The sequence below is a fragment of the Cydia amplana genome, chromosome 7, assembly GCF_948474715.1.
Source record: "Cydia amplana chromosome 7, ilCydAmpl1.1, whole genome shotgun sequence".
Lineage (NCBI taxonomy): Eukaryota > Metazoa > Arthropoda > Insecta > Lepidoptera > Tortricidae > Cydia > Cydia amplana.
This window is the reverse complement of record NC_086075.1, coordinates 9,744,914-9,768,469: the sequence shown is the minus strand read 5'-3', so window position 1 is coordinate 9,768,469 and position 23,556 is coordinate 9,744,914. Positions and strand designations below refer to the sequence as shown.

Genomic DNA, 23,556 nt, shown 5'->3' with positions numbered 1-23,556 from the left:
CGTCCGTCCGTCCGTCCGTCCGTCTGTCACCAGGCTGTATCTCACGAGCCGTGATAGCTAGAAAGTTGAAATTTTAACAGATGATGTATTTCTGCTGCCGCTATAACAACAAATACTAAAAACAGAATAAAATAAAGATTTAAGTGGGGCTCCCATACAACAAACGTGATTTTTGACCGAAGTTAAGCAACGTCGGGCGGGGTCAGTATTTGGATGGGTGACCGTTTTTTTTTTGTTTGTTTTGCTCTATTTTTTGTTGATGGTGCGGAACCCTCCGTGCGCGAGTCCGACTCGCACTTGGCCGGTTTTTTTTGATATAGTTTGCCCAAATACGACTAGAAATCGGGGTCAGACGAAGCGGAAGGAATTAAATTAGGAGTTTTTAGTTTCAATTGCACTTACTGCGTCTAATTAAATACAAGCAATGCGTTCTCCGTCAAGAAATTATACAAATTTATCATTAGTGGTTGTTCGATTAGTTTTTATGGGTTGGTTTAGGTTTAGTTGTATTTATAGTTAAGGTTATTGCTGATTTATTTCTTAGTTTTAAGTATTTTTAATTAATGATTGTCTTTATTTATTGTGTGTAATCAGTGTAATCAATTCAATAAAAATTTATACATATTTGATAAAAAAATATCATAGCTAATAGCATATTTTTGGCAAATGATCGCATCGATATTTTTAGAGCTTGCATGTTCATAACATTCCTAGTTAATTAAGATCCTATTTCTTTATATACCATTGTGTGTAAAGACACTTCAAAAAGGTTGTATCTTCATTAACTACCAACATGTTATGTTTTATGACTAACCTCCTAGGGCCCATTTGCACCATCCCACTAACCCGGGGTTAAACGGTTAAACCGTTTACCAAGTGTCAAATTGTACTGGTAACCATAGTAACTCCAGGTTTAACCGGTTAACCCCGAGTTAGTGGAATGGTACAAGTGGGCCTAAGGGGAATAGCCCCTCTATAGAAGAGACCAATTAAACCAGCATAATGTTCAACAATGTATTCGGTCTAGAAATGTTCTCGCCACCATCAAATCAACAATCGCGCGTGACGGCATGGGGCGATTACTCGTTTAGTTAAATGATGCCACGGTGCGTTCTTACTATTAGGAGCATAACCGTTTGGAAATCCGTTACCTACCTATATGAAACGAGGTAGAACTATTCGCGAATTAGTTTCGGGCATCAAATTGAACCTGCTTGTATTTTAACTATAGTCGGAGTAAGGTAAGAAGTAAATTTTGACAGTTGTTAATTTACCCTTAACAACTCGATACAATTCAATCATCAGTTAATCCATAACTGTCAATACCTGTTACTCCGACTATAAGCTAATACAAAAACATTTGTATAATATTTAAAACTTTCGCGTTTTGAACACATATTAACTCACTTCTAAGGTACACTCAAGTTTAAGGTATGTGAATAAATTTCGCGTTAGACCCGTCTATAAATGTGTGTTAACAACAGTGGTGTCTATATTTTACGTAATTTTTTTAGACTCCTAAGATGGGGCTCGCCCATTTTGGGAACTCCTACTAAATATTATACTTTTGTCACCTACAAACAAAACTAACGCCTGTTTAGTACAAAGTGTGCAAACTCCAGCAAAATTAACTAAAGCCCAGAGAAATAAAAAGTAAATCATAATTGTCATAAACCAAACCAAACTATTCCATTGTGCGAAATCGAAAAATGTTTGCCATCGTAATGACATCTTCACATGACGCCGCTGACATGAGGTTATTATGTGCTTATTATGCTTGACGTCTGTATGACGTCGATATTATTAAGCGTACAGGTTTGGTATCGAATTGGCGCCATCTCGCAAAGTTATTGTATTGTGAAATCACGAATTACTTAAGTATAACTAGTTACGCACGTTTATACAGCTCAGCTGTCTCCAAAACCTTCAGGTGGTAACTTCAGATGCATTACTATGGCGGTATTACTGCTGCGGCATTGACGCGGCCGCTCGTACTGATGAATTTCCTTGATAAAATTAGTGATGTTCGCCGCTGCATTACTGTCACGATTCAGACGTTCAATCCGTCACTCATTTTATCTAGATAATTGACAGTAAGCAGCAGCTCCAGTTGCCACCCGAATGTCACCTTAATTCTAACCAATACCTTGTTACACACACCTAACTTATTTTCAGATCTTCGTCTGGGACGTGGGCAAAGGCGAGGCGGTGAAGGTGATCGACTGCCACAGCGACGTGATCTACTGCATGTCGTTCAACCGCGACGGCTCCCTACTGGCCACCACGAGCAAGGACAAGAAGCTGCGAGTCATCGAGCCGAGGAGCGGGATCGTGCTTTCCGTAAGACACATCATATCAGCTTAAAGCTCTGTAGCCCTGTGCCTATGGAATTCACCCGCGCCAACTCGATAGATACCTGCGGGTCGCCCTCCGCCAGCGGATAAAAAGCCAATGGACTGCCACAGCAACTTATATACTGCAAGTCGTCATATTCATGATACAACTCGACGTCTTATTATTGCGCCTATTTTGCGTGATGGGCTGGCGGCACTATTCTTGCTAACCCAACTCTACCAGGAAGCCTAGCAGACCCTTGACGTTGGCGACGACTTCTGGGAGACACCCCGGTGAGCCGAGGTGGTGTGCCCGGTACTCTGCCACCCCTGGGCATTCGAGAATGACGTGGGCGGCTGTCTCTTCTGCCTCCATTCATGCTCTGCAGAGGGGGCTATATATTCATGATTAGCAGTAGCACATCAGCTCCAAAAATTGCTGGACACGGGTCTCTTCCAACAAAAAAACAAGCATAATCTGTCCTTTGCCAACAGGCAATCATCGTGGCATGTACGCGATAGTTACTTCGCTGCGAATAAAGTAGGATGATCTTGTTTTCTACGTATGTAAGTGCTTTAAGTCTGAAGTAAATGTTGTACATAGTCAATCCGACCCGAATTTCAGATGCGTGTGTGATAGCCCTAAACGCGTCTTTTTTACTCCGCAGGAAGGCCCCTGCCACCTAGGCACTAAAGCGTCCAAGTGCACATTCCTTGGCAGCTCGGGCAAAGTGCTGACAACAGGATTCTCTCGCTACAGCGACCGGCAGTACGCGATCTGGGACCAACACAACTTGGAGAAACCTCTGGCCTGTGAGACCATCGACAGCTCTTCGGGCGTCGTGTTCCCCTACTACGACCATGATACTAATATGGTGAGTTACACATTACATAGCTTTAGGCAGCTCGGGCAAAGTGCTGACAACGGGATTCTCTCGCTACAGCGACCGGCAGTACGCGATCTGGGACCAGCACAACTTGGAGAAACCTCTGGCCTGCGAGACCATCGACAGCTCTTCGGGCGTCGTGTTCCCCTACTACGACCATGATACTAATATGGTGAGTTAAACAAGCTTTAGGCAGCTCGGGCAAAGTGCTGACAACAGGATTCTCTCGCTACAGCGACCGGCAGTACGCGATCTGGGACCAACACAACTTGGAGAAACCTCTGGCCTGCGAGACCATCGACAGCTCTTCGGGCGTCGTGTTCCCCTACTACGACTATGATACTAATATGGTGAGTTACACATTACATAGCTTTAGGCAGCTCGGGCAAAGTGCTGACAACGGGATTCTCTCGCTACAGCGACCGGCAGTACGCGATCTGGGACCAGCACAACTTGGAGAAACCACTGGCCTGCGAGACCATCGACAGCTCTTCGGGCGTCGTGTTCCCCTACTATGACCATGATACTAATATGGTGAGACACTTAGGTCAGACTTACACATATGATAATAAAGGTCTGTACGCAGTTCTGATAAAGTTCTGACTACAGTAATGTCTTGCCACAGCGACAGGCAGTATGCGATATGGGACCAGCCCGACTTGAACTAACCTCTGGCCTATGAAACTAGTAATTAAATCCTATTTAGAAAACTGCGACTTGGTCAAACCGTTTTTTGAGATTTGTTTGTACGCGTAGAAACGAGATCATACCTAAAACGTATAACCATCCATTTATATAATCTCTGTTCCATTGGATGTAAATTGATTGACTTCGTTTTCAAAGCGAAGTCAACCAATTTACATCCATATCGTAATAATAATAATTACATCGGATTGGAAATTGATCGCCAGGTTTACCTTGCGGGCAAGGGTGACGGGAACATCCGATACTACGAAGTGGTCGACGAGGCTCCGTACGTGCACTTCCTCAACCAGTTTCTGTCTGGCAACCCCCAAGTAAGTTTTATGGTCTTTTATTAATCTATATAATCTAGTAGTAACTAGTAGTCTGTACAGAAAACATTAATCTGCCGTACAAAATCGAAGAGCCCTGCTATATGTGACATACATAACATAAACACATCACATATAAAAACATAAGTATCTAACCTGATTGGAGACAATTTCTTCAATCAAATCCGGCCCCTAACCTAATGTTAGACTGTATTCATCACCAATGTTCTTATTAGCTTTCCGTAACAGAACAGACAAATTAAAATCTAAATCTCTGTGGCCCATATGGTAAATAATAAATAACGTGTGAAACAGTTCAACGAAACCGCCATCCCTATAATAACTATTGCGCCTGCTGCAAATTAGTCCCAAAGATGTTAAAAAAAAACGCTATGTCTGTCAGTTTAAATTTAAGAAACCGTGCTGTCCGAAATGGACATAATATTTATTTAAACTGTCGTTTAAAAATTAATTATCACTTTATCTCCCTTTATTATTGTTTCTTTTTGTAGAATTGTAAATGAACGTTTATGACCTTTTCTCAAAAATGGACGGCAAAGTCGACGTTGCCGGTTAAAAAATAGGTCGCGAAGTGCGTAGTTTATGGTCATTCAAAAAATTAAAAAGTTAAAAACATTGCAGTCTCGATTTCGGGACTGCAATGTCGCATACAAATCCCATTATTTAACGAGTTCCAAACTTTTTAAAACTTTAAATGGCCATATCAAATGAAGGCATAGGTCCCTTAAACAGCTAAACAGATGATCAGCACTTATTATTATAAAGCCTATAACAGACTATCGCACCGCACCGCGACCTTGGAGCGTCGCACCTATAAGTGAGAGCGAGAAACAGATATCTCTTACTCGCTCTCACTTATGGGTGCGACGCTCCAAGGTCGCGGTGCGGTGCGATAGTCTGTTACAGGCTTAATGTTGGTACCGCGACTATTTAGGTGTCTCAAATAGGTTGGCGTATTTTTAGCAGAAAAATACACTTCTTTTTTTTTTTTAAAGGCGGCAAGCAAATTTTTTTAATGGTTGTATTTTTTTCTGTGAAAATTAGAACGTTGCTTCTGTAAGTTCTGTAAAATATTTCTATTTCTTGCACCATTTTTGAGAAAAGCACTATATATGACTCGGCTGGAAGGCTACTTGCTGGCTTCGGATTCAATTAAACGGACTCCCAAGGTCGTCCGTTTAAAACGAATCCTCAGCCTGCGAGTAGCTACTTCCGAACCTCGACAATAATGTACTATTTCAGCGCGGCCTAGGCTTTATGCCAAAACGCGGCGTGAACACGGCGCTGTGCGAGGTGTTCCGCTTCTACAAGCTGCACACGTCCCGCGGGCTGTGCGAGCCCATCGCCATGATCGTGCCACGCAAGTCCGACTGCTTCCAGGTATTATAGTTTGTAGCTTTCTAGTAGAGCCCGAAGGCTTATCCTATTGTCTATTGTTCAGTAAAACCGCACGTCCTACTTACCTGCAAAAAAGGTCCTAATTATTCTATTTGGCACCTGAGCGCGGGCTAGTCCAACGCTCAAAAAACCAGTGTAGGTGCGCTCTCCGATAACGCGCCTTTGTTACGCATCTCGATGACACATTTTAGACTGGTTCTGTAGCGTTCGACTCGCCGGCACTCAGTAACCGAAGTACCGATTTTTTATGCAGGTGGTTGTGGCACGTGGCACGAGCGGTTTTTCTTAACAATAGACAATAGGATTAGCCGATTTGTTAGATGTATTTTCCGATATTTTTTTTTTCTTGTATAATAAATTCCGATCGTCTTTTTTCCCTGTATAAAAATTTCCGCACGCCTTTTTTCCCTATAGATATATTTCCTGGTATATATAAATCTGAACGCCTTCTTTCCGTATAGACATATTTTCCGATAGATTTATTTTCTTATACACAAATATCTGAACGCCTTCTTTCCCTGTATTTTTTTAACATAATGCAATATTTTATAGTCCTTAATTTTACTAGGGGACAAATTCCCGGCTGTCTTTTTTCCTGATCAGAAATTTTAAAATAGATATGATTCTTGATAGAAAATTATATAATATGTATTCGCATGTTCGCAATTTTGCCCGTTTACGTTACTACCTACTTACACTACAACATAAAAGTTTATTAAAGTTTCTTGCCTAACTAAGTACAACGTTTCACTCGTTTGATTTGATTACTGATTGGTAAAATTCCTTTAAAGATAACTAACCATGATACACAAAATATTCCACACAAGATTGCAAACAGGGTCCAAGCAAATAAGAAGTTTTGCCCCTAGTAAAATGAATGACCATGAAATTTTTCGTTAAACAACAAAAATACAGGGAAAGAAGGCGTTCAGATATTTGTGTATAAGAAAATAAATCTATCGGAAAATATGTCTATACGGAAAGAAGGCGTTCAGATTTATATATACAAGAAAAAAAATATACCAGGAAATATATCTATAGGGAAAAAAGGCGTGCGGAAATTTTTATACAGGGAAAAAAGACGATCGGAATTTATTATACAAGAAAAAAAAAATATCGGAAAATACATCTAACAAATCCAACGTGTAGGTGACCGAGCGTTGACGCCAGGATGATGATGATGATGATGATGGTGTAGGTGACCGAGCGTAAAAAAATCTCATTTATACTTGCGTAGTCGCGGCAAGAGTGAGAGAGTAAAGCTTTGGATTCCTCCGAAAACGGTGCCGTCATATGACGGCCGTCATATAGCGGCAGCAAAAGACGGCCGTCTTTACGGTGGCGACATGTGGAAAGTACCACGGCGTCATAACACACCGTCATCCACCAAGGTCAAAGCGGCAAATTTGAAAAATGTAGGCGCGATGGGATAACGTCCCATAGAAAATTTGAATTTCGCGCCTTTTCCTACTGACAAGATTTGCTTGATCATCTATAATTTACTTGGAGGATGAAATATCATCAGAAGAGGAAAATAATCGTAGTACGGAATCATTTATTCAAATCTCGTGTCATTTATTCAAAATGGCGTCACCGCTATCTAATAAAACGTTCACGAAACTATCGACAAGGTCATGACGGCCGTCATCTTACGTTACGTTGACAATCAACGTAACGTAACGCCGTCTAGGAAACCGCGCCATCTTGTTTACATAGACAACGTTCTAGTGACGTCAGTCAACGCTATATAGCGGCCGTAATATGACGGCACCGTTTTCGGAGGAATCCAAAGCTTAAGTGATATGACCCCGATGCGCAGTTTGGCATGCTACTATGTACTATATGATGTAATATAACACAGCGCTGTGCGAAGTGTTCCACCTCTGTGAGCCCATCGCCATGATCGTTCCACGCAAGTCCTACTGCTTCCAGGTACAGACACATTACCTACCACCACTGTACATTGTAGGCCAACGTGTCGGTGACCGGGTTGTAAAAAAAATGACATTTATACTTGCGTAGTCGCAGCAAGAGTGAGAGAGTAAGTGATATTTATTTATTTATTTAGAAGTTTAATTCAGGCAACAAGGCCCATATTACAAATACCTTACAGACTAACATACATATGTATTTTATAGACTTAAAACTAAACAGTTATTTAGTCGATAAAACGGCGTGGCTCCGTTGCATCGGCTGCTCCTGTGTCGGATTCGGCAGTTTGCCCCGGAACCTCCGAAACACGACACCCTTCGGCCAGAAGTCGGCGCACTCGATGGTCCCCTGCAGCGGTCGCGGCACGCGCACCACAAAAGAGTTGAAGTGCACGTAGTGGCGCGACCGAAGCTGGAAAACCCTCAGCGTGTAACCGGTCTTCTGGTGTACATACTCCACCACTTCAGCAGCCGTGGCGGTGTAATGCAAGCGCGATACGTACAGCGCCTTACTCGGTGTAGCAATCCGCAAGCCAGAATTTGCCGGTTCGGCGGTACCACACTGAGTCTTACGAGGCGCCGTGCGCCCCGATCCGCAGTTTGGCTTGAGGCTACTATATGATTTAATATCGGAGCGCGGGAACAGTGCTGTGTGAGGTGTTCCACCTCTTCGGGCCCATCGCCATGATTGTGCCACGCAAGTCCGACTGCGTCCAGATACACATTATCCGTCGTTTGCAAGCTTTCCAGCGTAGCCTATAGTTGCGGATAACTAAATTGGCGGTCGTAAAACGTCTCGTTCACACTTGTGCAACCGCAGCAGGAGCGAGAGAGTAAGTGATGATAGAGTGGCTTGCGGCTACTATAGGCTCGCTTGCAACATTTATTTCGAGTGTCCACGTAGGGGCGTATTCGTTGTCACAGCACTTACCACCGTAGATCAAGATTTCTGGCAACATTATAACTGTCATAAACAGCGCATTACAAGTAGTGATTGTTTGTCAGGAGGACCTGTACCCGGACACGGCGGCGCCTCTGCCGGCGCTCTCGGCGCGGGACTGGCTGAGCGGCATGAACGCGCCGCCCCTGCTCATTAGCATGAAGACTGGTACGTACTGTTCACTATCACTATTAATTTTCACAACGATGGGAAATATACACAAGTCATTTACCAACGTCAAAATGAAATAGACTGTTTAGCTGGCTAGTATTTTTAAGTCAACTTCGCTAAACTCAATGCATGCATACCTACTTAGTTATGGTTGAATGTGTGCGTGCGCGCCGGGCGCCGTGTACGCACGCGCTCGCACACATTAGCATAAAATACGGGGGGGAATACGGTGGCGGCAGTGTGGGCCGTACGTACCGCGACTGTGATCGCGCGCATTCGAGTACGCTGCACGTCCGCTCGCATTTGCCTGCTCTTACCGGCCTTAATTTATACCTCATTTATGAACTGTTAGAACATTTCATTATATTATATAAATAGAAACCTAGTGCTAATCATAATACGCAAATAATATTTAACTAAAAATAAAAGTGACAACCCTAAGCGCCAAAGCAAGAGCAGGTAAATAACTTGCCGAGCGGCCTTAGATTCACTACTGTTCTTAGTGTACTGTGACGAGAAGTCCCTATCACAGCTCAAAAATGCTACGAGCTCCGGGCTCTGCTCATAAGTGATTCGTTATATTCTGGCCCTCATACTAATGTAGTATAAGCGCTGGTGGCCTAGCGGTAAGAGCGTGCGACTTGCAATCCTGAGGTCGCGGGTTCGAACCCCGGCTCGTACCAATGAGTTTTTCGGAACTTATGTACGAAATATCATTTGATATTTACCAGTCGCTTTTCGGTGAAGGAAAACATCGTGAGGAAACCGGACTAATCCCAATACGGGCCTAGTTTACCCTCTGGGTTGGAAGGTCAGATGGCAGTCGGTTTCGTAAAAACTAGTGCCCACGTCAATTACTGGGATTAGTTGCCAAGCGGACCCCAGGCTCCCATGAGCCGTGGCAAAATGCCGGGACAACGCGAGGAAGATGACACACTAATGTAGTATAACAATGTTGCAGGAGTAACGATATCGACGCACAAGCCGCGCACCAGCAACAAGGACGCGCCGGCGCTGCAGCCGCAGGACGCCAACAACCGCAAGAAGTTCGCCTTCCTCTCCCGCGAGACCACGCCCGACTACCGCCCGCTAGCCACCTGGCAGGACAACCACGCCAACATCGACAACGACATACAGGTGACAATATCAACAAAACAAAAGCTTCAGTACCTACCTACAAAAGCCTTGGCCCAAGGGGGGCCCCAATTTGACACTCGAGCTAGGGTTGCCAGATGGTCGGGATTTGGCGGGATTCTCCCGATTTTTAGCATGTGTTTCCGATTCCCGACAAAGTGAAAACTGCCCCGAAAAACAGCTTCACGTTATAAAACAATAATTTCAAGTTCCGAACTGTCATCGAGATAGCGCGCGCGGCGTTCGTGGCGAGAGACTGTGCGGTGAGGGTGCGATGTTTTGTTTCCCGACCTAAGTCCCAAAACCCCGAAAAATTGATATTTTTTCCCGCTAATAGCACGTTTCTATCTGGCAACCCTAACTCGAGTACATGATATGAATTTTCCACCAGCCTCAATTAGTTAGTATAGTTACGCCTCATCCGGAAGCACAATGTTTAGTTAGCATAACCTATGTTCTGCCAGTACATAGTCAGTAGACGATCTCGACCTTGCCGAAAATGACTTTACCGTATTGTTGCTTTCAGACTTTGCTTTAGAGGTAACACTGGTTATAAATAAAAATAAATACACGCGTGTCATGTGTCCAATGATACTTGAAAAACTGTCTGCGTCTGTCTGTACAATTTTTTACTGAAAATTTTACTAAAACGTGAATATATCTATTGGTAACAACTTCTCCGTTGCAGATGCAGGTGATAGAGAAGTCCCAGAAAACGAGCGCGAACCAGAACACAAAGTTTCACCAGCTACAGAAGATGTTCGGCAAGCAGAGCGGCGAGGCCGAGCCCGTGCCGCTCTACAAGCAGATCAACCAGGGCGACGTGTTCAGCACAGAGAATGAGGTATTAGTCATCAACCAGCTGTGCTAGTACATGAACCAGAACACCAAGTTCCACAAGCTACAGAAGATGTTCGGCAAGCAGAGCGGCGAGGCCGAGCCCGTGCCGCTCTACAAGCAGATCAACCAGGGCGACGTGTTCAGCACAGAGAATGAGGTATTAGTCATCAACCAGCTGTGCTAGTACATGAACCAGAACACCAAGTTCCACAAGCTACAGAAGATGTTCGGCAAGCAGAGCGGCGAGGCCGAGCCCGTGCCGCTCTACAAGCAGATCAACCAGGGCGACGTGTTCAGCACAGAGAATGAGGTATTAGTCATCAACCAGCTGTGCTAGTACATGAACCAGAACACCAAGTTCCACAAGCTACAGAAGATGTTCGGCAAGCAGAGCGGCGAGGCCGAGCCCGTGCCGCTCTACAAGCAGATCAACCAGGGCGACGTGTTCAGCACAGAGAATGAGGTATTAGTCATCAACCAGCTGTGCTAGTACATGAACCAGAACACCAAGTTCCACAAGCTACAGAAGATGTTCGGCAAGCAGAGCGGCGAGGCCGAGCCCGTGCCGCTCTACAAGCAGATCAACCAGGGCGACGTGTTCAGCACAGAGAATGAGGTATTAGTCATCAACCAGCTGTGCTAGTACATGAACCAGAACACCAAGTTCCACAAGCTACAGAAGATGTTCGGCAAGCAGAGCGGCGAGGCCGAGCCCGTGCCGCTCTACAAGCAGATCAACCAGGGCGACGTGTTCAGCACAGAGAATGAGGTATTAGTCATCAACCAGCTGTGCTAGTACATGAACCAGAACACCAAGTTCCACAAGCTACAGAAGATGTTCGGCAAGCAGAGCGGCGAGGCCGAGCCCGTGCCGCTCTACAAGCAGATCAACCAGGGCGACGTGTTCAGCACAGAGAATGAGGTATTAGTCATCAACCAGCTGTGCTAGTACATGAACCAGAACACCAAGTTCCACAAGCTACAGAAGATGTTCGGCAAGCAGAGCGGCGAGGCCGAGCCCGTGCCGCTCTACAAGCAGATCAACCAGGGCGACGTGTTCAGCACAGAGAATGAGGTATTAGTCATCAACCAGCTGTGCTAGTACATGAACCAGAACACCAAGTTCCACAAGCTACAGAAGATGTTCGGCAAGCAGAGCGGCGAGGCCGAGCCCGTGCCGCTCTACAAGCAGATCAACCAGGGCGACGTGTTCAGCACAGAGAATGAGGTATTAGTCATCAACCAGCTGTGCTAGTACATGAACCAGAACACCAAGTTCCACAAGCTACAGAAGATGTTCGGCAAGCAGAGCGGCGAGGCCGAGCCCGTGCCGCTCTACAAGCAGATCAACCAGGGCGACGTGTTCAGCACAGAGAATGAGGTATTAGTCATCAACCAGCTGTGCTAGTACATGAACCAGAACACCAAGTTCCACAAGCTACAGAAGATGTTCGGCAAGCAGAGCGGCGAGGCCGAGCCCGTGCCGCTCTACAAGCAGATCAACCAGGGCGACGTGTTCAGCACAGAGAATGAGGTATTAGTCATCAACCAGCTGTGCTAGTACATGAACCAGAACACCAAGTTCCACAAGCTACAGAAGATGTTCGGCAAGCAGAGCGGCGAGGCCGAGCCCGTGCCGCTCTACAAGCAGATCAACCAGGGCGACGTGTTCAGCACAGAGAATGAGGTATTAGTCATCAACCAGCTGTGCTAGTACATGAACCAGAACACCAAGTTCCACAAGCTACAGAAGATGTTCGGCAAGCAGAGCGGCGAGGCCGAGCCCGTGCCGCTCTACAAGCAGATCAACCAGGGCGACGTGTTCAGCACAGAGAATGAGGTATTAGTCATCAACCAGCTGTGCTAGTACATGAACCAGAACACCAAGTTCCACAAGCTACAGAAGATGTTCGGCAAGCAGAGCGGCGAGGCCGAGCCCGTGCCGCTCTACAAGCAGATCAACCAGGGCGACGTGTTCAGCACAGAGAATGAGGTATTAGTCATCAACCAGCTGTGCTAGTACATGAACCAGAACACCAAGTTCCACAAGCTACAGAAGATGTTCGGCAAGCAGAGCGGCGAGGCCGAGCCCGTGCCGCTCTACAAGCAGATCAACCAGGGCGACGTGTTCAGCACAGAGAATGAGGTATTAGTCATCAACCAGCTGTGCTAGTACATGAACCAGAACACCAAGTTCCACAAGCTACAGAAGATGTTCGGCAAGCAGAGCGGCGAGGCCGAGCCCGTGCCGCTCTACAAGCAGATCAACCAGGGCGACGTGTTCAGCACAGAGAATGAGGTATTAGTCATCAACCAGCTGTGCTAGTACATGAACCAGAACACCAAGTTCCACAAGCTACAGAAGATGTTCGGCAAGCAGAGCGGCGAGGCCGAGCCCGTGCCGCTCTACAAGCAGATCAACCAGGGCGACGTGTTCAGCACAGAGAATGAGGTATTAGTCATCAACCAGCTGTGCTAGTACATGAACCAGAACACCAAGTTCCACAAGCTACAGAAGATGTTCGGCAAGCAGAGCGGCGAGGCCGAGCCCGTGCCGCTCTACAAGCAGATCAACCAGGGCGACGTGTTCAGCACAGAGAATGAGGTATTAGTCATCAACCAGCTGTGCTAGTACATGAACCAGAACACCAAGTTCCACAAGCTACAGAAGATGTTCGGCAAGCAGAGCGGCGAGGCCGAGCCCGTGCCGCTCTACAAGCAGATCAACCAGGGCGACGTGTTCAGCACAGAGAATGAGGTATTAGTCATCAACCAGCTGTGCTAGTACATGAACCAGAACACCAAGTTCCACAAGCTACAGAAGATGTTCGGCAAGCAGAGCGGCGAGGCCGAGCCCGTGCCGCTCTACAAGCAGATCAACCAGGGCGACGTGTTCAGCACAGAGAATGAGGTATTAGTCATCAACCAGCTGTGCTAGTACATGAACCAGAACACCAAGTTCCACAAGCTACAGAAGATGTTCGGCAAGCAGAGCGGCGAGGCCGAGCCCGTGCCGCTCTACAAGCAGATCAACCAGGGCGACGTGTTCAGCACAGAGAATGAGGTATTAGTCATCAACCAGCTGTGCTAGTACATGAACCAGAACACCAAGTTCCACAAGCTACAGAAGATGTTCGGCAAGCAGAGCGGCGAGGCCGAGCCCGTGCCGCTCTACAAGCAGATCAACCAGGGCGACGTGTTCAGCACAGAGAATGAGGTATTAGTCATCAACCAGCTGTGCTAGTACATGAACCAGAACACCAAGTTCCACAAGCTACAGAAGATGTTCGGCAAGCAGAGCGGCGAGGCCGAGCCCGTGCCGCTCTACAAGCAGATCAACCAGGGCGACGTGTTCAGCACAGAGAATGAGGTATTAGTCATCAACCAGCTGTGCTAGTACATGAACCAGAACACCAAGTTCCACAAGCTACAGAAGATGTTCGGCAAGCAGAGCGGCGAGGCCGAGCCCGTGCCGCTCTACAAGCAGATCAACCAGGGCGACGTGTTCAGCACAGAGAATGAGGTATTAGTCATCAACCAGCTGTGCTAGTACATGAACCAGAACACCAAGTTCCACAAGCTACAGAAGATGTTCGGCAAGCAGAGCGGCGAGGCCGAGCCCGTGCCGCTCTACAAGCAGATCAACCAGGGCGACGTGTTCAGCACAGAGAATGAGGTATTAGTCATCAACCAGCTGTGCTAGTACATGAACCAGAACACCAAGTTCCACAAGCTACAGAAGATGTTCGGCAAGCAGAGCGGCGAGGCCGAGCCCGTGCCGCTCTACAAGCAGATCAACCAGGGCGACGTGTTCAGCACAGAGAATGAGGTATTAGTCATCAACCAGCTGTGCTAGTACATGAACCAGAACACCAAGTTCCACAAGCTACAGAAGATGTTCGGCAAGCAGAGCGGCGAGGCCGAGCCCGTGCCGCTCTACAAGCAGATCAACCAGGGCGACGTGTTCAGCACAGAGAATGAGGTATTAGTCATCAACCAGCTGTGCTAGTACATGAACCAGAACACCAAGTTCCACAAGCTACAGAAGATGTTCGGCAAGCAGAGCGGCGAGGCCGAGCCCGTGCCGCTCTACAAGCAGATCAACCAGGGCGACGTGTTCAGCACAGAGAATGAGGTATTAGTCATCAACCAGCTGTGCTAGTACATGAACCAGAACACCAAGTTCCACAAGCTACAGAAGATGTTCGGCAAGCAGAGCGGCGAGGCCGAGCCCGTGCCGCTCTACAAGCAGATCAACCAGGGCGACGTGTTCAGCACAGAGAATGAGGTATTAGTCATCAACCAGCTGTGCTAGTACATGAACCAGAACACCAAGTTCCACAAGCTACAGAAGATGTTCGGCAAGCAGAGCGGCGAGGCCGAGCCCGTGCCGCTCTACAAGCAGATCAACCAGGGCGACGTGTTCAGCACAGAGAATGAGGTATTAGTCATCAACCAGCTGTGCTAGTACATGAACCAGAACACCAAGTTCCACAAGCTACAGAAGATGTTCGGCAAGCAGAGCGGCGAGGCCGAGCCCGTGCCGCTCTACAAGCAGATCAACCAGGGCGACGTGTTCAGCACAGAGAATGAGGTATTAGTCATCAACCAGCTGTGCTAGTACATGAACCAGAACACCAAGTTCCACAAGCTACAGAAGATGTTCGGCAAGCAGAGCGGCGAGGCCGAGCCCGTGCCGCTCTACAAGCAGATCAACCAGGGCGACGTGTTCAGCACAGAGAATGAGGTATTAGTCATCAACCAGCTGTGCTAGTACATGAACCAGAACACCAAGTTCCACAAGCTACAGAAGATGTTCGGCAAGCAGAGCGGCGAGGCCGAGCCCGTGCCGCTCTACAAGCAGATCAACCAGGGCGACGTGTTCAGCACAGAGAATGAGGTATTAGTCATCAACCAGCTGTGCTAGTACATGAACCAGAACACCAAGTTCCACAAGCTACAGAAGATGTTCGGCAAGCAGAGCGGCGAGGCCGAGCCCGTGCCGCTCTACAAGCAGATCAACCAGGGCGACGTGTTCAGCACAGAGAATGAGGTATTAGTCATCAACCAGCTGTGCTAGTACATGAACCAGAACACCAAGTTCCACAAGCTACAGAAGATGTTCGGCAAGCAGAGCGGCGAGGCCGAGCCCGTGCCGCTCTACAAGCAGATCAACCAGGGCGACGTGTTCAGCACAGAGAATGAGGTATTAGTCATCAACCAGCTGTGCTAGTACATGAACCAGAACACCAAGTTCCACAAGCTACAGAAGATGTTCGGCAAGCAGAGCGGCGAGGCCGAGCCCGTGCCGCTCTACAAGCAGATCAACCAGGGCGACGTGTTCAGCACAGAGAATGAGGTATTAGTCATCAACCAGCTGTGCTAGTACATGAACCAGAACACCAAGTTCCACAAGCTACAGAAGATGTTCGGCAAGCAGAGCGGCGAGGCCGAGCCCGTGCCGCTCTACAAGCAGATCAACCAGGGCGACGTGTTCAGCACAGAGAATGAGGTATTAGTCATCAACCAGCTGTGCTAGTACATGAACCAGAACACCAAGTTCCACAAGCTACAGAAGATGTTCGGCAAGCAGAGCGGCGAGGCCGAGCCCGTGCCGCTCTACAAGCAGATCAACCAGGGCGACGTGTTCAGCACAGAGAATGAGGTATTAGTCATCAACCAGCTGTGCTAGTACATGAACCAGAACACCAAGTTCCACAAGCTACAGAAGATGTTCGGCAAGCAGAGCGGCGAGGCCGAGCCCGTGCCGCTCTACAAGCAGATCAACCAGGGCGACGTGTTCAGCACAGAGAATGAGGTATTAGTCATCAACCAGCTGTGCTAGTACATGAACCAGAACACCAAGTTCCACAAGCTACAGAAGATGTTCGGCAAGCAGAGCGGCGAGGCCGAGCCCGTGCCGCTCTACAAGCAGATCAACCAGGGCGACGTGTTCAGCACAGAGAATGAGGTATTAGTCATCAACCAGCTGTGCTAGTACATGAACCAGAACACCAAGTTCCACAAGCTACAGAAGATGTTCGGCAAGCAGAGCGGCGAGGCCGAGCCCGTGCCGCTCTACAAGCAGATCAACCAGGGCGACGTGTTCAGCACAGAGAATGAGGTATTAGTCATCAACCAGCTGTGCTAGTACATGAACCAGAACACCAAGTTCCACAAGCTACAGAAGATGTTCGGCAAGCAGAGCGGCGAGGCCGAGCCCGTGCCGCTCTACAAGCAGATCAACCAGGGCGACGTGTTCAGCACAGAGAATGAGGTATTAGTCATCAACCAGCTGTGCTAGTACATGAACCAGAACACCAAGTTCCACAAGCTACAGAAGATGTTCGGCAAGCAGAGCGGCGAGGCCGAGCCCGTGCCGCTCTACAAGCAGATCAACCAGGGCGACGTGTTCAGCACAGAGAATGAGGTATTAGTCATCAACCAGCTGTGCTAGTACATGAACCAGAACACCAAGTTCCACAAGCTACAGAAGATGTTCGGCAAGCAGAGCGGCGAGGCCGAGCCCGTGCCGCTCTACAAGCAGATCAACCAGGGCGACGTGTTCAGCACAGAGAATGAGGTATTAGTCATCAACCAGCTGTGCTAGTACATGAACCAGAACACCAAGTTCTACAAGCTACAGAAGATGTTCGGCAAGCAGAGCGGCGAGGCCGAGCCCGTGCCGCTCTACAAGCAGATCAACCAGGGCGACGTGTTCAGCACAGAGAATGAGGTATTAGTCATCAACCAGCTGTGCTAGTACATGAACCAGAACACCAAGTTCTACAAGCTACAGAAGATGTTCGGCAAGCAGAGCGGCGAGGCCGAGCCCGTGCCGCTCTACAAGCAGATCAACCAGGGCGACGTGTTCAGCACAGAGAATGAGGTATTAGTCATCAACCAGCTGTGCTAGTACATGAACCAGAACACCAAGTTCTACAAGCTACAGAAGATGTTCGGCAAGCAGAGCGGCGAGGCCGAGCCCGTGCCGCTCTACAAGCAGATCAACCAGGGCGACGTGTTCAGCACAGAGAATGAGGTATTAGCAAGGACCGGAAAACCCCTCTTTACGCTTAATCCTATCCATTCGGTAACCCAATCAATTCGGTTACCTTATCATTCGGTAACCCTATCATACTGTTACCTGATTGTAACGGTAAGCTTATTGAAACGGTAACCTTAACCGTTAACCGAGTTAATCTCAAAACCCCATCGCGTTAGGGTTTTTGTTAGGGGTTTTTAACCGGTTTTTATTCAGTTATGGTAACCTTTATTATCGGTTGCTTATTGGTTTGCTACATTCGTATTTAGTGATGTGCCGTCAGTCAAATACTAAGAAAAATTGTTAATAATAAATTAACTACATATTTTATAATAGTTTATTTTGTTATTTTTGTCAATTTTCTTAATTTTGCTTATTTTAATGTTTTTGTTTATTTTACTTATTTTGTTTATTTTTTTATTTTGTTTATTTTACTTATTTCATTTATTTTATTTGTTATTAATTTTGTTAATTTTATTAATTTTATTTATTGTATTTATTGTATTTATTGTATTTATTGTATATATTGTATTTATTGTATTAATTTTAGTTTATTTACTTTATTTATTTTATTTATTTTATTTACTTTATTTACTTTATTTACTTTATTTATTTTATTTACTTTATTTACTTTATTTACTTTATTTACTTTATTTACTTTATTTACTTTATTTACTTTATTTACTTTATTTACTTTATTTACTTTATTTACTTTATTTACTCTATTTACTCTATTTACTCTATTTACTCTATTTACTCTATTTACTCTATTTACTCTATTTACTCTATTTACTCTATTTACTCTATCTACTGTATTTACTTTATTTACTTTATTTACTTTATTTACTTTATTTACTTTATTTACTTTATTTACTTTATTTACTTTATTTACTTTATTTACTTTATTTATTTTATTTACTTTATTTACTTTATTTACTTTATTTACTTTATTTACTTTATTTATTTTATTTATTTTATTTATTTTATTTATTTTATTTATTTTATTTATTTTATTTATTTTATTTATTTTATTTATTTTATTTATTTTATTTATTTTATTTATTTTATTTATTTTATTTATTTTATTTATTTTATTTATTTTATTTATTTTATTTATTTTATTTATTTTATTTATTTTATTTATTTTATTTATTTTATTTATTTTATTTATTTTATTTATTTTATTTATTTTATTTATTTTATTTATTTTATTTATTTTATTTATTTTATTTATTTTATTTATTTTATTTATTTTATTTATTTTTTTAATTCTATTAATTTTGTTTATTTTATTTATTTTATTTATTTTATTTATTTTATTTATTTTATTTATTTTTTTAATTTTATTAATTTTGTTTATTAAACATAACCTAACCATTGTTCATTAATTTTTGTCATAAGCATTTATTTATTTAATTTTATTGTTAAACATTTTTTTTTACTCTATTAAACATTTAGAAGACCTGACGTATTTTCCTTTAGGTATATAGTTAAATGTTCCCAAGTTTTAATTCAGGCGTTCTGGGTTTCTGGCTTATATTGATATAGCTTGCATTTTTATACTACATACATTACTACTTAATTCCTTTTACTCTTTCGGGTTTAAAAAAATCCCGTGAATTGGAGAAGAAAGTTTTGTTGGAATGTAAAAAGCATACTAAGTCTCAAGTCTCAGAGTTGGACTAAAAATAACTTGAATAAGAAGAAGAATAAGAACATACATTTTATTCTTATTCCAATCGATTTGAATAAGAATAATTCTTACACTCGTTATTTTAGAATAAAATAAAAGTTAATAAATCATGTCACTTTTATTTTATTAAATGAAAAATAAAAAACTGAATATTTATTCCAGGTGTAGGATTATTCTAAATAACGTTTTATTCAATTAGAATGTTAACTATAGATAGATAGTAAAATGAATGTTCGGTATTAAAACCTTCTCCGTTTAGTTATATTGATTTTATACATTTAAAACATTGACATATTAAAAGAGTGTGACTTTTCTATTTAGATTTGCACCAAAAACATGTATTCTTTATTAATAAATAAGAAACAACGATGATACGTGTTTAAATATACAATACATAATCCACTTCAATTTCACCCCTCTTTTCAATGGTCGGATTGATTTGAATTTTTTTTTAGCGTAAAAGATTTTATTGTGATAGATAGGTACATTTTTTGAAGTCTTCGAAACGGTGATGATAATTTTATAATGAAGCTACATATAAAGTAAACTGCGAAATTATAATTATGATGGTTCAATGTATATTTCTTTGCGTATTAAGTATGTATGTATTTTGTTTATGATTCCTATCAGCATTGAGGTCATACGTGTGCTATCTCTTTCACACCTACGGAAAGTGAATGAGATAGTAAATTACTGCAGGTAAGAAAAGAGTCCTACGCTTATCACTAGATTTGCAGAAAGTTGCAGGCGTGTTTCCACTTGAGACCGTCATTTATTACTCATTGGTAATAACAATAGGATTAAGTCGTGGCGTGGTGAATTCTTTGTCAGCATTTGCTAAACACGTGCGGCAAGCGTTGTGTCAAACGATATTAATATCTGTTAATTTCCGTCTAAATAATAAATGCAAATTTTAAATATCAGAAGAACTTTTAAAAACACCATAAGTCTTGGTAGTAACTCGGACACTGAAACCACATACTAAACATAATTCGAAAACAGAAAATAAACATGAGTATTTTCCCCATTTGTTCCTGCCCAACGTGACCGCCGCGATACATGAGGCGGGGACATATGGGAATGATTTAAATGAAGCGCCTATTCCCATCTGTGCCCGGCGGGGAGAAATAGGAATACACCATATCGAGCCATTCCTTATCCTACCTTTAAAAACATCTTTCTTAGGGTTCCGTACCCAAAGGGTATAAACGGGACCCTATTACTAAGACTCCGCTGTCCATCTGTCTGTCACCAGGCTGTATCTCATGAACCATGATAGCTAGGCAGTTGAAATTTTCACAAATAATGAATTTCTATTGTTGCTATTACAACAAATACTAAAAACAGCATATAATAAATATCTAAGTGGGGCTCCCATACAACAAACGTTATTTTTTTGTTGGTTTTTGCGTAATGGTGCGGAACCCTTCCTGCGCTAGTCAGACTCGCACATGGCCGGTTTTTTTTATTCATAGCAGCTGAATTGTACCTGATGATTTAGATCACATTAAAAGAAATACGGGTATCGTCCAATACCAAGACTATGCGGCAGTAAATTAAATTTGTAAGATTTTATTGCATAAAATCAGGTATAAATTAGACAAGAAACATAGTAGTTTCTTGTCTAATTTACTTCTATCTATACGTAACGCCTATACGGCACCCAGACTGCATGTTTAATCTAGGAATATTATTTAGAATATAAAATCATGATCTTGGGGCACGGCAGTGCCCCCGCCAAGTCGAGCGCGAAGCAAACACTGCCGTACCATCCTTTACTGGAACCATTTCGCCGCATTTTCAGGCCCCTATTTGAGAACCTCTGGATAAGACCAGAACGCAGAAATTTTCGTCTTCCAGTAAGTTATAATCACATACTTAAAATCCAATTTCAAGTCTGTAGGTCATTTAGTTCCGAAGTTAAGCGAAAGAAAAGTTTCGCATTTATGACACTCATTCACTCATGATCATCAGAATAGAACTAGTACTTCCCATAAACTCAGAGAGCTGAAATTTGGTACAGAGTTAGGGTTTAATGGCCACATAAAGGGTACACCTAAAAATATTGCAATATCACTCACGTTTTAAAGATCTAAGAACTGCATAAGTAAGTTTGTAATCCCATATAAATATATGATATTACAAATTTACTGTTGCAGTTCATAAATGAAGATATATTTAGTTATGATATGTGTATACATAGTATGGGTATGAGTACCCGAAAAGAAGGACTGCCTACAAAAAGAGATGAGATCCCTTAAAAAAACATTACATGTAAAAAGGTGCAAGTCTCGCAACGCTTTTACTACAAAAAAGTTTTGAGATGTAATGTGAAACCAAGTCGGTTATTTCAATCAGTGCCAGGGGGTATTAAAACCGTATCAATAAGATATCTTTAATTTGTAATACATATAATGACTTGGCAATCGCACATAATGCTTTACTCGTACCGTACTCGTAAATATGTGTAATGCTCAAACTGCAATTAGCGCTAGCGTTATGTTCAATTAGAATTATTTTAATAGGTGACGATGATCCTTTTGCCATTATGCAGCCGTGCGATGGCCAAGTCATTATACGTATTACAAATTAAAGATATCTTATTGATACGGTTTTAACACCCCCTGGCACTGATTAAAATAACCGACTTGGTTTCACATTACATCTCAAAACTTTTTTGTAGTAAAAGCGTTGCGAGACTTGCACCTTTTTACATGTAATGTTTTTGATGGGATTACATTTATTTGATTAAGAATTATTCTTATTCAATTTTTTCACATACTAATTATTTCCGATCAAATTTATTTAAATAATTTTGACGGGAATAAAATCAACATGATTTTATTCTTAGGAATTCTTATTTAAATAATGATTTTATTCTTGAATGACCAACACTGCTTACTAAGTATGTATGTATCTATTTAATTTAAACAAAACTATTTCACCTAGCAATGTTATAGATACCCAATAAATATAATGAATTCTGGTATTAATGAAAGATTTGAAGTATTAAAATAAGTTTATTTATCACTGCTATAGATATATATTTTCTGATCGCTGCATTAAGCGGTACAAGGTAAATTACGGCTTTTAGCTCATACAAACTCACCGCATATGAAAACATTTTAAACTAAAGTCTATTTTTTTATTCGGTAGACTAAAATGACATTTCATAGTATGAATGAACATCATGTGTCATTTCATTTCATACTGTGAAATGTCATTTTAGTCTACCGGATAAAGAATAGACTTTAATTGCTTATTATAAAATAAGCTCGTAATAACTAGTACATATGTCATTTGTTAACAATGGTAAAATATCTACCACAATCCACTAGCGCATGTATCTTTATCACAAAGTGATTTTTTTTAATCACTCTATCTCTATTCTCTGGAATCTAAAGATAAATTATACCTAACTATGTACCAGTAAAATTACTAGTTAGGTAAAAATTTTTCTTTAAATCAGTCTTTAATCTGTAGGTACATACCAAGTGTGAACCCGAAAATAAAAATAATAATCTAAGTAGCATAAAATATAACTATGTAATAGTAGCAGATATTACTAGGATAGGATGTTGTTTACTTGCAACCCCTTTTCTAAACATTTCTAAACTAGAATTGCTCCGAAACACAACAATAGGAACACACAGGTATAAAGATAAACAAAGGAATAACCACGCTGCCTGCGGCTGTCGCTCCAAAATAATACTGTAATCGCTCACTTATGTTTTCAACTTTAGCTTAAGGACTCAAAGTGCAATATTGTTTGAATTGACAATAAGCGAAGTTACCGGCAAAAAAACTTGTTTGTGCTGGAGGCTTCATAGACCGCCCATGCCAACCACGGTTATTCAATAATGAGTTGAATTTAAGTCTGCGTAAAGATTACAATCGTTTGAACTGGTTCAAAACCTTATTATGAGGTAACAGAATCGACTGGGTTTTTATTTCGGTTACCGGTAACAGGGGTTAACTCGATCTGATACGGTTACCGAATCAAAGTGTTACCTTATCAGACGGTTACCGTTATGGTAGGGGTTTTTATAACCACTTCTAAAATAACCCTATGAAAAACCCCGGTTAAGGTAACCGGTTCCGGTCCCTGGGTATTAGTCATCAACCAGCTGTGCTAGTACATGAACCAGAA

At 42.8% G+C, this 23,556-nt stretch overlaps 1 protein-coding gene across 1 annotated transcript in view; it reads left to right on the top strand.

Annotated features, from left to right (window-relative positions):
* LOC134649454 (coronin-2B-like) overlaps nt 1-23,556 on the top strand; it is a 43,745-nt gene that overhangs the window by 18,699 nt on the left and 1,490 nt on the right. Inside the window, exons 5-11 of the mRNA XM_063504209.1 lie at nt 2,176-2,340; nt 3,002-3,208; nt 4,132-4,236; nt 5,497-5,634; nt 8,589-8,691; nt 9,656-9,831; nt 10,517-10,672. Coding sequence (XP_063360279.1) covers nt 2,176-2,340; nt 3,002-3,208; nt 4,132-4,236; nt 5,497-5,634; nt 8,589-8,691; nt 9,656-9,831; nt 10,517-10,672 — 1,050 coding nt within the window. The remainder of the gene's footprint in view (nt 1-2,175; nt 2,341-3,001; nt 3,209-4,131; nt 4,237-5,496; nt 5,635-8,588; nt 8,692-9,655; nt 9,832-10,516; nt 10,673-23,556) is intronic.